This window comes from Neurospora hispaniola, assembly GCF_033458365.1.
Source record: "Neurospora hispaniola strain FGSC 10403 chromosome Unknown B0T23scaffold_7, whole genome shotgun sequence".
NCBI lineage: Eukaryota > Fungi > Ascomycota > Sordariomycetes > Sordariales > Sordariaceae > Neurospora > Neurospora hispaniola.
Genome location: NW_026944412.1, coordinates 2,692,367 through 2,707,015, shown reverse-complemented (window position 1 = coordinate 2,707,015; position 14,649 = coordinate 2,692,367). Strand labels below are relative to the sequence as shown.

The window sequence follows — 14,649 nt, the reverse complement described above, 5'->3', positions numbered from 1 at the left end:
TGTTTTTTGTTTCCTACCTCAGCTAGGATAGTCTCTACTAATAACCACGTACATGTCTCGCTTTGTCTTGTTTGTGGATGTAATTATGTTATTTGTTATGTGTTTGGTGTAATGTGGTGTGGTGTGGTGTGGTGTGGTGTGGTCTGGTGTTAGCATACAACCTAAACCAGGCTGGAAGTTTGTGTGTTGCAGGTTAGCCCCTATTCTAGGGCCTAGCAGCACTAGATGCGGAACTGGCCTTCACTTGAGGAGCTGATGGGGGTTTTTGATTGGTGGGTGGCTTTGTATTGATATGCTCAGCCTGTCTTAATTACTTTGGGTTTGTGTTTGGGATGGCCTTGAATAGGTGTTAGATACCACGGGAAGAGAGACGGAGTTTTTTTGTCACGTAGTCATGTAGTACGTGGTCATGTAGCCAAGTAGATATGTCGATAATAATTAGCATCTGAACGGGCCTTGAATTACTTCTCACGTGGTAATGTAAGACAAAATTTTTACAAGTAATTGTCCTCTCTTCTGTGAAATATAATTTAATCACTTTCCTGGCACTTCTACTTCAGCGTTTCTATCGTCATCACCTCATCCTTACCGGCACTAAGCCGGACTCCTTCTGCTTCGAATTCATGTACGCCTTATGTAGAAGGACCATAAACCAAGAAGTAAAAAGTAACGTTCTATTGACTTGACTTTGACTGTATTCATTCACCCAAAAACAGCTCATCTGATATCTACACCGTCTTCCACACCAATCCTTTTAGGCCAATCATCTACCTGATCCGCGCCTTAATATAAGGAACCTCCACATCCTCACCATCCGCATCCTCCGTCACCACCTCGAAGATCAACTCCTTCTGATGCGCCGGGATGGGCTTCTTGCTAATCGTCTCCACCAACTCGCTGAGCTTGAGAGCATAGCGATCTTTGAGCTTGGCAGGCGGGAAGAACGAGGCATACAGCAAGCTGACACCGGAACTCAGCATGGAGATGGACAGACCGCGCTTCTCGAAATCATCAATCAGCTCCTGCAGGGTAATGTCGCCGACCTCGAAGCGGTCCCAGATCTTGTCGAGCGTGACCTTGCCGTTGGGGCCATTGTACTCGACCTTGGGGCTGGCGATGGGCTCGGAGAAACCGAAGAAGGGGAGGGCCAGATTAATGAAGCCGTTCTTGTACTGCTCAATGTCGGTCTTGCCGTCGATGATCTTGTACAGCTCGAGGACGACAAGGCCGGTGACCAGGGCCGTCGTGGTGGCGATGGCGGGAATGATCTTGCCGGCGATGAATTTGGTCTTGTGACGGTCGGCAGGCTCAATCTTGTAGTTCTCAGCGCGCAGGTTGCTGGCGGCCGTGATGAAGTCGATGTGGTAGTTGGTGTCATCGTCCTTCTCAAACTCCACAACATTGAGCTTGAAGCCAGCGAGGGACTTGGGCTCAGGGAGCTGGGACTTGAGGTTGCCGAGCTCCGACTCGTCATCGAAGGCAGTGTTATCTGCGTTCGGGTCCTACTTTCAGTTAGCGTCATCCTCAACACACAACTCGTCGTGGCAACTGCTTACAGGTTCCTTCTCATCAGCCTGAATCTTGACGTTCGAGTCAGGGGAGAAATCAGGCACAATCATGCCCTCCAAAGCCTGGAGGTAGTCGGCCTTGCTCTTGCCCTTGGCATTGATACTATAGTTGAAGGCATGGAGGTTGGTAGCAGCCTCGAGGAAGCTAAAGTGGGTGGGGTTTTCAGGGTCGAACTTGAGCGGGTCAGGGGCGCGCTTGGGTCCGGACCAGAAGGGGGTGCCGGTCGAGGACACGGAGTCCTTGGGGAAGTTGTAAAGGAGCTGCTGAATAGCGTTGTTGTACTGCTTCTCGAAAAGCATGCGAGCCCATTGGACACAATCCTCAAAGGTGAGCGGGCGCTCGTGCTTGAGGAAGTCCGCCAACATCTCCAGCGTCGCCTTCTCGTTGCCACTCTGCTTCAGGGTAGTGTCGAGATAGTTTGGCTGGGTCAAGTAGAGGTTGACAGTCTCCGCAGGCTTGACAAATGAGCTCTCGAACAGCTCACGAGCCCAAGCAATGGTGTGCTCGATCTTGTTGGGGAAACTCCTGAGAGTGCACATGGGGAACGACTGCTCAGGAGGATCCTGGGAGGAAGAGTAGGACTCGGTGAGCCTAGGAAGCACCACTTGCGTGTTGCCCTTGGTGCCGAGGGTACCACTCTCAAGGAGAGGCTTGTGGAAGAAAACGCACCGCCTGTCGACATACGTTCTTGCCTCAACGTTGTCCAGCGCGTTAGTGACGCCATCCAAACCCTGCCAGAACTCCTCATTGAAGATCTCCTCGGTCTCGGGGCTAACGCGATCCTTGAGAGAAACAATGTGGCCTTCGAGGTCAGGGTTCATAGCTTGCACAGCCTTGGCCGCGCAGTCACTCTTCATCTGACCAACGTCCTTGGGGCGGAACAAGAACTGTCTGTTCAAGTTGGACTTCTCAATCGAGTCCATATCGGTAACGGTAATCTTGCCCTCAGGGCCAGTGCCGAGACCAATCATGGCCCAGTTCTTGAGCATCTCACAGCCAATGGCGCCAGCGCCGACAAGGAACTGCTTGACGTTCGAGATCTTCTCCTGAAACTCCTTACCAAAGACCGCGATCTGGCCGTCATACCTGCTTCCAGTGGGCGCACAGAGTTCCTCGGTGCGCTTGGAGTTGGTGGGAAGAGCCTCGAGCGCATCGAAGTACATGAACTGCTTGATGGGGTGGAACTTGCCCGAAACAGCCTTAAGGACTTCCTGGGCGGTAAGACCACCGAAGAAAGCGGCCATGGGGTTGAGGTCACCAGTAGCCTGGTAGCTGAGCTCCTTGAGAAGCTTGTCGTCGAACTCGACGTCAACACCCTGCTGCTTGGCAAACTCCTTGGCCGAGGCGATAACCACAAGCGCATCCTCGTCGTTCATCGGCCTTGGTAGACGTCCCTGAGACTTGGCAAAAGCGTGGAGAGCCTGGAATCCAATATGGAGCTGCTGAGGGCGATCGAACTTGGCGAAGTCGGAGATGACAAACTCGGGATCCTTGAGCGCGTTGGTAATGCTCTTGAACTCGATAGTCTTGGGCATTTTGACCTGCTGGTAGAGACCGCCCTTCTTGTACTGGCCAAGCCCGGACACGTCGCCAATAGAGAAGGTGTAGGGGCCCTTGACGGTGACCTTGCGGGGCTCGCAGCCGTTGAGTCCCTCCATACCCTCGACCTCCGAGAACGTCACATAGTCGCCATCCTCAAGCCCATGCCTGGTCTCGTCAAGCGCAGAAACGAGACCCTCCTCGTCGATTCCAGCCACGATACCGTTAACGGGGTTTTCGCCGTTCGTGTCCATGACAGTAAAGTTATCGCCGAAATCGCAGAAGATGCCGCCAAAGAGACCGTGTGTGTTGACAGCGATGAAGTAGATGCCCTTGGAGTGGCAGTATTCGCCGACAATAGTCTGGAGATCGGTGTGCTGGTTCGTAAGGACGACGACTTGGTACTTGTCAAACTGCGACAGGTTATCGGCGAGACTGTACAGAGGCCACGGTTAGCTACCGAACCTTTGAAGCCCACTCCCGTCCGATTCATAACCTACCTTGGCGACTGGTGGATGTGAACGGGGGTATAAGCATTGAGCTCAGCAACGCGGGGAGCGGTGACCTGGTCGCGAGGCTTGCCGACATCCTCAGGGCGGAGGAAGAACTGGGCGGAGAGGTCGGCCCAGGCGGCGGGCTCGGGGTCGTGGAGGGTGAGGCTCTTGACGCCAGCAAGGGCGACGTTCTTGGCGATCTCGACGCCGAGGCCCTTGAGGCCGACGATGAGGACGTTGGAAGCGCTCATGCGCTTCATGGCCTCGTGGCCCAAGACATAGAGCTGGCGACTGTAGAGGGACTCATCGATCTCGGCCGTGGTGCCGGCTACTGACTCGTCGACTTGCATCCTGGTGACAAGGTCGACCTCGTTTTTCTGAGTGTCCTGGGAGATGGCATCACGAAAGTGTCAGACTGACCAGCGCCAGCTACCAGGAACAAGCATCTGCCATCCCAAGTAGGATTCATGCAGACAAACGGGGTTTCAACTCACTGTCATGGTTCTCTTTAGGGAGATGGGTAGGTCCCCTTCGGATACTTTGCGCTTCCCCAGCTTGGCGACTGTTGATTACGGGCGGGCCGGTAGATTATAGATGGTGGAAAGCTCGTGACGCAAACAGAGCAAAAACAAGAACGAGAACCTAGAGTTGTTGATTCGCAGTGGTTGGGTATTGTAATACTTCAAGTTGGCGATGTTGGTCCAAAGAAAACGCCGATGTTGTAGTTGAATGGCTCGGGAAAACAGACGATCAAGCGCAAGTGCTACTATGTCGTACTATGTCAAGGTGCAAGTGCAAGTGCAAGTGCAAGTGGAAGTGGAAGTGGAAGCTGTCTGTAATCTGGAAGGTCGGGCGGCGGGGATGTCGAGGGAGGTTCGGTCAGCCCCGCCACCAGCTGTCAAGCATCAGGTCAAGGGGAACTGCGGGGAATGGTGATGTGATGCACTGTCCGTCGTTGGCCAAGCACCGCTGCAGCGTGCAGGTCGCTGTACTGCTGTTAGTGCAGTGTGCTGTAGCCTTCACCGTAAGGGGCCTCGCACCTACCTATCACTTGTACATCAAGTGGCTATGCTAGCTACCTCTACCTCTACCCAACCTCGATTCACACTGGCTGTGCCCAGTCTCCTATCTGATCGGAAGTCTCATTGATGCTGAAGCCAATATGTATTGTGGTTCACGCGCACATGAAGGAACTGTGAGGACAGCCATAGAAGGATCGAACTATTACTAACATTCCGCAGTAGTACGAGGCGGTCATGCACTAAGGTACTTGCCCCATGTACCGATGGCGGCAAAACGTACTTTGTACAGTAAGCAAGGACCAGCCACTCAGCCCATCCGGCAGGCAACTCGTGCTCTCTTTTCGTAGTGAGCCAATCACATTCAATGAGGCGCTTGTAGGTACTTCTCCATATTAACATAGCTGCGTAGGTACTTCACCCTTCCCTGTATCGCTTAACCTCCGTCATTCAATTAATTCCTCGTCTTTACCCATCAAGGTTCCTCCCAACGTAAACACCAACAATCTGTGTTTGCGTCATGACCATCACCGACACAAGTTATATCTTTCTAAAAGAACTTCAAACTCCAGTGGGTTCTTGTCCAGCGATCCCTACTTTGGCTCATTGGAGGCGTTGAACTAAGGACCTCATCTCCTTTTCCCGAGATCAGTGAACCGCCTAGCTACTGGAGACCCTTGAGATATACGTCACTATCACATATTAGCTTGTATCCTTGCTGTCTCTATCTTGCCCTTCGCTACCTTGACTAAAGAAACAAGCAAGATATGTGGCATACAGGGGACAACTCACAAGATCAAATCCGCGTTCGGAGGAATGTGGCCGTGAAAACCCCTGGTGTGCAATAGCATCGAGTCAGCACAAGGACATTAACTCCAAATCAACACGGCCAGAACTATTGTGTCTGCGGGTAGTGTTACACCATATAGACTGAGTTTTGGATTTTCAGAAGAAAAAAAGAGAAAAAAAGGCCTGTAGGTTACTAACCGCTCTCCGTATCCGTAATCACTAACACATATTGTCTCGTCAGTATCAATTTCTTCCCCTGACACATCGTTCACTCACGGTTAACTCACCTAGAGATATCCAAAGTGGCCTTCTCGCCAACCTTCATTTCCAACACAGCCTCATCCCATCCTATGCCCGTCAAAGAGCAGCACGTCAGTATCAAGTCTCCTATATATGGGAAAAGTGGACTGATGGTGCGCATATACCTCTGATGAGTCTCCCAACCCCGATTTGCGTGACAAAATCCCCACGACCGATCGAGCTGTCGAATCTGGATATAGTGTTATCAAAACTGAGTAACAACCGGAGACGTGTATGGTAAGCCAAGATTTTTCCAAAGGGATAAAAGAACATACTGGGCTCCCTTTCCATCGGCCTGGCTCGAGTCCTTCAGCCAACCAGTATACTCGATAATCACGGTCTGGCCAGCTTCTGGTTGTGGTCCGGTACCCGCAACGTGAGTGATTTTGTTGACACCCATTGTGTTGTTCTTGCTGGTTGTTTGTTTGCTTGCTTGCTTGCTTGCTTGCTGGCTTGCTTGTTGTCTGTGTCCCGGAAAACAAGTGAGTGGCCGAACAGGAGATATCTCTCGGCGTATGTCGTCCGTTCTGGTCCCTAGTTTATATACCCAGCTCTTCAACCGATATCCCCTTTCTCCGATCTCCGACTTTTGGCGTTTGTTTCTTTCCGACTCGTCCACTTACCTTACTCGAACCTAATCACAAGTCTCCGATATCCGATCACAACCTAACCGTTCTCCAGATATCGGTATTACTGTTCGATATATATTGTCGATCTCCGATCGTCTTCCCCAATTTTCACTAGCTCACTACTAGTTAATGATCGACTTCTCGGCCGACCTTGACCCTAGTCTAGTCTACGTTGCTGAAGAACGGCCGGGTGACTGACACCAATTTTCTTAGCCAAGAGTGGACAAGGGATGCTTCGTGTGTTGGAAAAGGGGTGCGAATAAGAAAGCTAGCGTGGTGTGATGAGTCTCCGAGCCGAGAGGGATCGATGAGCAGATGTGAACAGGTTTGTCAGCGCTGAGGTAAATCGGGGGCTTGGCCGTTAACCAAACACCACACGGAACTTCCTGATGTTTTTCCAACCGAACCGTGAGAGACTTCCTTAATGTGACGTGACTTGGGCATCTGAACCAGATCTCGATCGCGTGGGGTCTTCTAATGGCGGATCCGTTCTCTTCTGGAGCCTAAACAGCGTTCCCTAAAGTAGCCGAGTCAAGGGTAACCTTTCAAGTCGACAAACTATTGGGACCAGGGACCTCAGGTGACAAATCCAACGGCGTGACTTAGTAACCCTGCGAGGCAGATCCGGCACCTAGTGAGGTAAGGCGAGGAACCAACACAACGGTAGCAATGCCTGGAAGCTTGTGATATCGACTGTGATGGCAAGCAGCACCGAGTCTAAGGAGTGGTGGAGATGAGCCAGGACGACGTCACGTTTTTTTTTTTTTCTTCTTCCTCTCGCTAGCCCGGAAAGAGTCTAATTTCGAGGGAATGACTCCCAATTGGAGAGATTTAAGAAAACAACCGAGCAAGAGCTGACGAATATATTCCAGGGAAAGAATGGCGTCCAGGACGGTGTCTGGGGATGACTTGTTGCTGGCTTGCCGTTTGGGGTGCGTGGACGAATGAGAATGAAAGGAGAAAAGGCCGGTGAAAGTGCCCAAAAAAGAGATGACGATCCTCCCATATTTGAAGGAAATGTGGAAGAAACCAACATGGATGATACAGTTGAAAACCTCAGGCTCGTGGCACTTGCCCAGTCTTGTTTGTATTCTTGGGACTCGGCCTGGAGTGTGATTTCCAAGTGAGGTTGGTCGTGGAAGTGCGCATCGGGGAGGAGCTACCTTGCCCTTCACTTAGATGATCGGGTAGAGTGCTCATTGGGAGCCAAATACCGTCCCGCGAAATTTATTATGACTCGAAGATCTCATCTGCATATAAGTCGGTAACTGGCATATGTGGTCTACGATTCCATATCCGCATCAACCCAGATTCGGATCCGGGTGGTGTGTATCTTGCCGCGTGGGCGGTAAGGTAGATGTAGCCCTGACTCTTGACTTAGAGCCTCGCATGTCGCGTAATACCGTCTTTGGCCTGTACCATTGAGCCCTGGAAGGGTACAGTAGACGGCCAACGACCCCGGGTTGTTACCTTAACACACCACCTAGACAAATATTAATCTACTAGATGAATACCCATGTGTGATGTGATCTAAGCTAGTTGATTGGAAATGAGGACGGCTGGTTGTAAAATAAAAAAAAAAAAAAAAAAAAAAAAAAAAAAAAAAAAAAAAAAAAAGGAGGGAAGGAATACCAACAGATCTTTGCTCTGCCGCTAACCCCCAGAAGTTTGGAGGTAGGGCAATCAGCAAGTCTGCATTGAATGAGTTAGTGAAACTGCCTAACCAAGCTATAAGCGGATTTCTTGTGGCAACTTCCGCTGGGAAGCTGGCTTCGCTAGTATAAGATTGTGGCTCTGCTGAAACCAGATTCCGTTGATCTGGTCACTTACAAGACCCCAATATCACATAGGATATCTCATCACAGGTCCTCCAGCTGGTTGATGACTGAACTGGATGCCCCGATCTCGGATAACTACCTCAACCCCCCTGCCTTTATGCTTTCCCGCATCATGATGCAAGGCAAGCAAGTCAGATCTAGGACGGGATGCGACAGGACATCATCCGTTGGTTGTTTCTCTCGTGAGTGGTTTGAGGCTCACTTCCATGATGATGCTCATTATGGTGGTTTATTTCGCGAGCCTTTCTGCTGCCTGTCTCTTTTTTTCTTTAGGGCTGTTCCCTTGACAAATCAATTCTTGTTGGACTGAGTTTAGTACTCAAGTTCACGCTCTGACACAGGCCAACAGAGGAATTGTCCTTTGCAAGCCGTTGTCCGTGTTTGTGGCTGCAGGGCCGCTGATCCACAACGGATTGCAGCTGTCTAAAATGAGGAACGTGCAGAGAATGGTCTCAAGACCATATCCCATACTGGCTTAATCCGTCAAAGGGCGGCTGATGCTTTGAACGGTACCATGGAAAAGCAAGGTGCGCCCAAATTTGCTCTGCTTGAGACATAGCAGCAACCCTGTGCCACGTTATGCTCCCCTGGTGTTTGGCCCGAGCACATGGTAGATGATACATCACATTGTCAATTTGAGAAGAGCAGCCGATCTGAGATTGGAGGCATGGGGTCACTCATATCGTGGATGGAAGTTTGGTAAGGGGCGAGTAGTCAGGCATTCATTTGCCCAGTTGCTGGTGATGCTTTCTTTTTGCCACACAGCGCCCAACTCAATGTGGTGTGAAGACGGCCGAGATGCACGGTACCTTGTAAGATGTGAGCCGAGCAAGAGGGAAGTGGTAGCCGATCATTAGATGGACGTTGTGCAATGAATTGATTGACTGAATTGCGCCGTGGAGCAACATCACGCCAGTCTTTGCTGTTGTGAAGTTGCTTCAGATCGACCCGGCATCTGTCCAGTACGCACAGGCTCTACGAGTTCATTTGCTGGGACCTCCCATCTCCTCCATCGCTACCACCGCAATCTTATAAGGAGGCTGGCGTTTAATTGTAGTGTGCAATGGTAAATATAACGAGGTCCCGGCAACTGGCATGCTGAACTGAATAGGGTGGATAAAGAACTTGTAGCTTGATAACAGTTGAGGTTCCGATGTGACAAATGGGCCATATTGTAATCTCATGGTTCGCTTCACTTCTATCCTCTTGTGCCACCCGAACCGGCAACTATGAACTTTGCAGTGTGTCGGCGGCTGCCTTGCCTACCATTTTACATCTGAATTTTTTTTTGTTGAGATTCAAAGACACGATCATTTATCAGGAATAACACCAAGCCCGCCCTGGTACGGCAGCCTTCCGTCCAGCAGCGTCTATTTTGTACCAAGACGCTGGCACGAGTCGACGATCAGTTCAGAACCTAGACTGGCTGGCTGCCGTGATTTATCCATCGGGTAGTGACTTCACCCAGTAGTTGTTGACCGCGAAAACCTGGGGTTGCGCAACAGAGTGAGGATCTGACGCCTTGCAAAACCTGATTTCAGATACCGCCACTCTTGATCTATCGCCGGTACAGGGTAACTGAACTCAATATGTGTTGTCGGTGTTGCAGTTCGGGCGATGGCAGGCACCGTGTCTCGATCTGCGCAACCACGAACTGCATGTCTTGTGAGAATCGCGGCAACTGCTGCTGTTCCTGGGCCAGATAAGGAGGTAGTCTGGTAGGGGGCGTGGTGAACAGCGACTAGAAAAGATTTGACGAACTTAGCAACTGTGCTTGAGCTCATCAACAAGACAGCCATCCGGGAATCTGCATCATGGTTTTGGCGACCCTGACAACGCGCTTCCGGTCTATCTCTTCGCTCTTGCCTGCATTTAAATGCTTGGCCGCTTGTATCGTTGGTGGAACTAGAGAGCTTTGACTGCAGTAGCCGAAAATTGAGACTTGAGGATTACCACCTGTAGAGCTACCGGAATCGGGATGCTTCGTGCGTGGGATGCGGTAGGCCACATCGTATCATACCTGCAATTAGTCCCAGGCTTCCAACTGCAAGTTAAACTAGTGAAAGTCCGTGGGCCGTTTACGCAGCCTGGTTTCCAGTGTGAAAAGGTAAATTATGAGGACATCTACGTGATTGGCCGTCTGTTGGCATAAGCGCAAGGCCATTGAGTAGTATCCGGTAAGACGGAACAGCTGAAACAGACGGCAAAATCCGCATGGTGATACTCTGATGTTTTTATATTTCGAGTCCATGCCGATCGATGTTGATTGTTCCTGACGATAGCACCACAAGGCTGGTTATGGGTACTTTGTCTTGTTTTTCTCTTATTTTCGAAATGGATGACATCCTCGCCTCAACTGTAGCATCCATAGACGATGCCAAATGAATCTGTTTATGATAGTTCCCCTCGTCTCACACCTTCTCGGACCTCGAAAGTAGGGATTGATACAGCCAGGCGATGAGGCGTTGTTGTGGTTTTTGTGTAGATCGTCACACTCGTGAATCGGGATAGGGGCTGACTGCACGATATCTATTGTATCCAAACGTGCTCGTAAAGATAGCCCAATCGTCATGCTCCCCCCGAAACAAGCCCGGCGTCATAAACAGGAGAAGATATTTTTGTGGAGCAAAGTAGGAAGAAAGGAAGTGGAAATGATGCTGTATAGCAGCTGGCCCAAATCTCCCTTTCGGCCTGCGATGGCTTTTCTCTGGATTTGCACCGTCCAGACCTCAACGTCTGCTGCAATGAATTTTTCCTCTGTCTTGCTTGCTCAACACCCATGGCTGACAAACAGAACAAAACGATAAAGATGTGACTGCGCTGCATCACTGGCCGTGCGGGAAGTTTGAAAGTGTACGGGTGAATCAATCATCCCAACATGGGCTTGCCGTTGGTGATTCGACACTTGGGGGCTATTCGTTCGCGTGGGAATTATCCCGAATTCCCGAAACACCTTGATTTTCGGGTATGGCCAGTTGGAGATATAAACTATATCATAAGGAAATTACATTGGCCACTGTAAAACTCTTGGCCGCGCATCACGTGTCGTTTTCCCGCAACTGGCAAGGAGAACCAACCGATGATCCGTTCTTATAGGTAATCGGTAAGTAGCTATAGGAGTAGAGACACTCGCCGGTGAGCCTGGATGGGTGACCCATACACATGAACGCAGAAGCCTCTGGTGTTCTCACTAACCACCTCGTGGCTAATGCTTGAAATGCTGAGTATGGCACTCCGGGGTGATGATCCTACCAACTTTAAATGGTGTGAGTATCTCGAGCGGGGAGCTTGTTGGGATGAGGTAACGATAACTGGAGAAGAGCCTTATTGGACTCGTTGAGCGTGTTTTCCTTTTTGCAAACAAGGCGGCACAAAAATCGGTGATGAAGCAGGAAAAATCGCGGAAACAATCCAAGGGGTGGCGCGGCAGCGCTCCCACACATTCGCCGGACCACGACCATGTTCGGGTGATCGAGTAAGATGGGGTTCAGGCCATATTATGCCTATATCATGGGAGCAGGTTGCACGTTGCCAAATAGTGTAATTAATCTGTGTGAACACGGACGAATCTTTGGCGATCCAGGGGGCAAATGGCACATAACATCGTGCTGGCTGCAACATGCAACAGGAAAGAAAAATGGTGAAGGATACGAGATGGTAGTAGTTCTTAGACAGCAAACTGCTCCGAAGTTATCGCCAAAAGGGGAGAAGGGGTATCATGGTGTGTCAAACGCGGCCAGAACAGTTGAAGATCAGCAGCGCCTTTTGCTCGTGGTTTCCCGCTAGTCGCGGTCGCATAAAGAACAAGGGACGGGTTTGACAAGCTGCGAGGGTAGGAGAGGCTTGAGCATTTTGGACGGGGGGGAATCCTGTCCTCTCGAATGGCAGGCTGAGCGTACAAGGCACAGAGTACAACGTAGGCTGAATATAGAAAAACCGAGGAAGAGATGGGGGGTGGGACCGTTTTTGGCGCCGCCGTTTCGTTTCCCTTGCGAATCCTGGGTCTCTTGAAGAAACACTCGTGGTTTGGCTGAAGTCTTTGTCTCGTTTCACGCTGGCGGTCTTTCCTTTGGCAAGATTATGAGGTCAATATTCGGGTTTGAGGTATGGCGAGCACGCCATGCCGCATGCTGCTTTTAGATAATGGGTTCTCTTGATAGGCACGGATTGCAGGGCTTGAGGCTCTGTCGTTGCTGAACCATGTGCGGAGGGTAGGCTCAATGTTCCATTGAAATGAGGCAGTGCTAATTCTTTGGCCATGCGATGGAGATTGACGTGGTGTTGGTGGCCATGTCAAGATAACCAACCCTCCACGCTGGCGGAAAAGCCCACAATCCGACCCGCCATGGCACACGGCCGGCATTTGTAGGCAGGGGTGCCTCTAGGTAGGTAGAGGTAGCTGAGGTACTGCGAAATGGCGAAACGAATGTACCATGCTGGCTCAGTCGGTTCAACTGATTCCTGAGCGTGGTGTCCCGTTGGTGGTAGGTAGGGCCAGTCCCAGAAGGCCGGAATGGCGCAAACACGCGTGGAGGAGACCCGAAAGGTGTGGACGGGAGGAGGGGGAAAAGATGGAAGCGAAGTTTTGGGGATGGGGAGGGTGACGACGGCAAGGGAAGTGATGATGAGGCCTGGACATGGACAAGGAAAGGAAAAACAAGAGCGGGAGAGAAATGGTGAACGAGTGATGGTGAGGAGTGAATGTGCGTGCGCGGCGCGCTCGGTGCCTTCCCTAGAAGGATGGCTCCCCTTGTTGCTTCCCCTTGCAGAGGTGGGGAGAAGGTTACACAAGCCAATCATCGATCGTCTTTCGTCAGGAACAGCGAGGATTGGATCCACTCAGTCCACCAAGCGGCAAGGGACCGTAGCATAGTGTAGACTGAGCAGCAGCGACTAGCGGCATCAAAATCAATTCGAAATTCAATTGATACACGCTGGGCAGCAGCCAACCAGACAAGACCGGCTAGTATCGATAGACTCCACCAACATCGAACGCCTTTTGGCAAACTTTAACCAGCGAAGGGAAAGTATCGGATACGTTGTTGCACATCTCAGCTTCGCATTCACTCACCCAAAACAAGCCACTTGTGCGACCGAGTGAGTGGTACAGAGAACATGATCATGCCATGGTGCCAAGCCGTCCATCCTTACCTAGCACCGACGGAGTTGGTACTTGGGTTGGTATCGCTTGTTGCTTTTTACATGCCCGTTCTTGTGTGCAGTTGCGAACTTGCGCGCGCGATGCATGCATGGAAGGAAGGGAAGGATATGTAGAGCCGTGGGCCCGCCCCAGTCTGCACCCACTGCTTCCGTTCCACTTCAGTTCCATCTCTCCACGGCGGGCACAGATGAAAGAGGGGAAGCGCGGGAGGGAGAATGTTCAAATGGAACTGAAGATGAGCAAAATCTGTCCAGGGTTTGGTCCATCACATATCCCGATGTTACCCTCATCCAACGCGAACGACCGCCCGGACGCGAAGAGCTTTCGGTTCAATTGCTTCACCCCTTTTCTGTGCACTTTTCGGGTGAGAACATTGGCATGCGTGACTACCGCGTCGATGAGGAACGGGCATATAGCGCATGGTCAATGCAGAATCAAGATCGGAGTGCCGATCTAGACGGACGCCTTGACGTTTCTTCTTCCGCCCTCACTGAGAAACATAAATCAAACCTACTTGACTTGTTCATTTCGGAGCCCAGAGCCTAGACGGCCTTTCTTTTTTCGTCGGGAAGAAATAGCGCGCACTATCGCAAGCCACCAGGATATTATTGGAAGCCCACCTGGTTCGTGGTGGGTGTGTCTGAAGCCGCTGGACGGCGCGGGAGTCGTCAGCAAGGGTTTCACTGAGGTGCTCATCAGTTGAGGTACTGTAGGGTAGTCATGGAATTGACGGAGCGGAGCATGCGATCAAGGAACCATCGCCGACCAACAACGCGCTCCGTTTCATGTTAGGGGGGAAGTCTCCTCCCGCGCCTGCTAGGGCCGGCGGGTACCCGGTTGGCTAGCGGACCTGTCGGACCCCAGATCCTCTTGGATGTTCACTTGGTGACTTGTGTGGTTGAACGGTCCCCTCTTTTTGTCGCATTTGTCCCCCTTCCCCATTTCCCACCCCGGCTCGAGGTAATATCGTTCCTGGGATCGCACACGCAGCCAAGAGAAACCTAGGCACCCTTGCAACGCAGCAGCAGCGCTTCGCTTCGCCTCCCCCCCCCAGCCAGCGGGCCAACGCTCCCGTGTCTCTCACGCAGTCCAGTCCGTTCTCTCTTCAGCCGGTTCCAGTCCTTGAGTGCTCCTCTCTCCTTCCAATTCCATTCAGGCTTCACTGTCACCCTGGCAGAAGCGACCACCGTCTTTACGTCTTTACCGTCTGCTCAGCACACACACCAACAGTCAGTCCGTCAGGTCCTGCTGCTGCTGCTGCTGTCCTGCCACTCGTTTCATTCTTCCAATCTCCCCGTTCCCTTCTCTTTT

General features: G+C 51.3%; 2 protein-coding genes across 2 annotated transcripts; both read right to left on the bottom strand.

Annotated features, from left to right (window-relative positions):
* Positions 1-491: 491 nt before the first annotated feature.
* B0T23DRAFT_364618 (putative ubiquitin-protein ligase) lies at positions 492-4,449 on the bottom strand. Its single transcript, XM_062836344.1, has 4 exons — positions 4,097-4,449; positions 3,609-3,988; positions 1,557-3,543; positions 492-1,502 (listed from the first exon to the last, which is right to left on the bottom strand). The coding sequence occupies exons 1-4, from the start codon at positions 4,100-4,102 to the stop codon at positions 768-770; spliced, it is 3,108 nt and encodes a 1,035-aa protein (XP_062690223.1). The 5' UTR covers positions 4,103-4,449; the 3' UTR covers positions 492-767.
* An 836-nt stretch (positions 4,450-5,285) lies between these two features.
* On the bottom strand, positions 5,286-6,110 carry B0T23DRAFT_431712 (putative peptidylprolyl isomerase; the record flags this gene model as incomplete). The annotated part of the gene is made up of 6 exons (XM_062840339.1): positions 5,286-5,313; positions 5,414-5,455; positions 5,609-5,629; positions 5,698-5,758; positions 5,836-5,900; positions 5,986-6,110. 6 exons carry the CDS (start codon positions 6,108-6,110, stop codon positions 5,286-5,288), a joined length of 342 nt encoding a protein of 113 aa, XP_062690222.1.
* Positions 6,111-14,649: the final 8,539 nt, after the last annotated feature.

Coding starts and splice junctions, on each gene's coding strand:
- B0T23DRAFT_364618 (XM_062836344.1), bottom strand. Junction 3,544..3,608: donor CACATCCACCAGTCGCCAAG/GTAGGTTATGAA, acceptor GCCTCTGTACAG/TCTCGCCGATAACCTGTCGC. Junction 1,503..1,556: donor AGGCTGATGAGAAGGAACCT/GTAAGCAGTTGC, acceptor AACTGAAAGTAG/GACCCGAACGCAGATAACAC.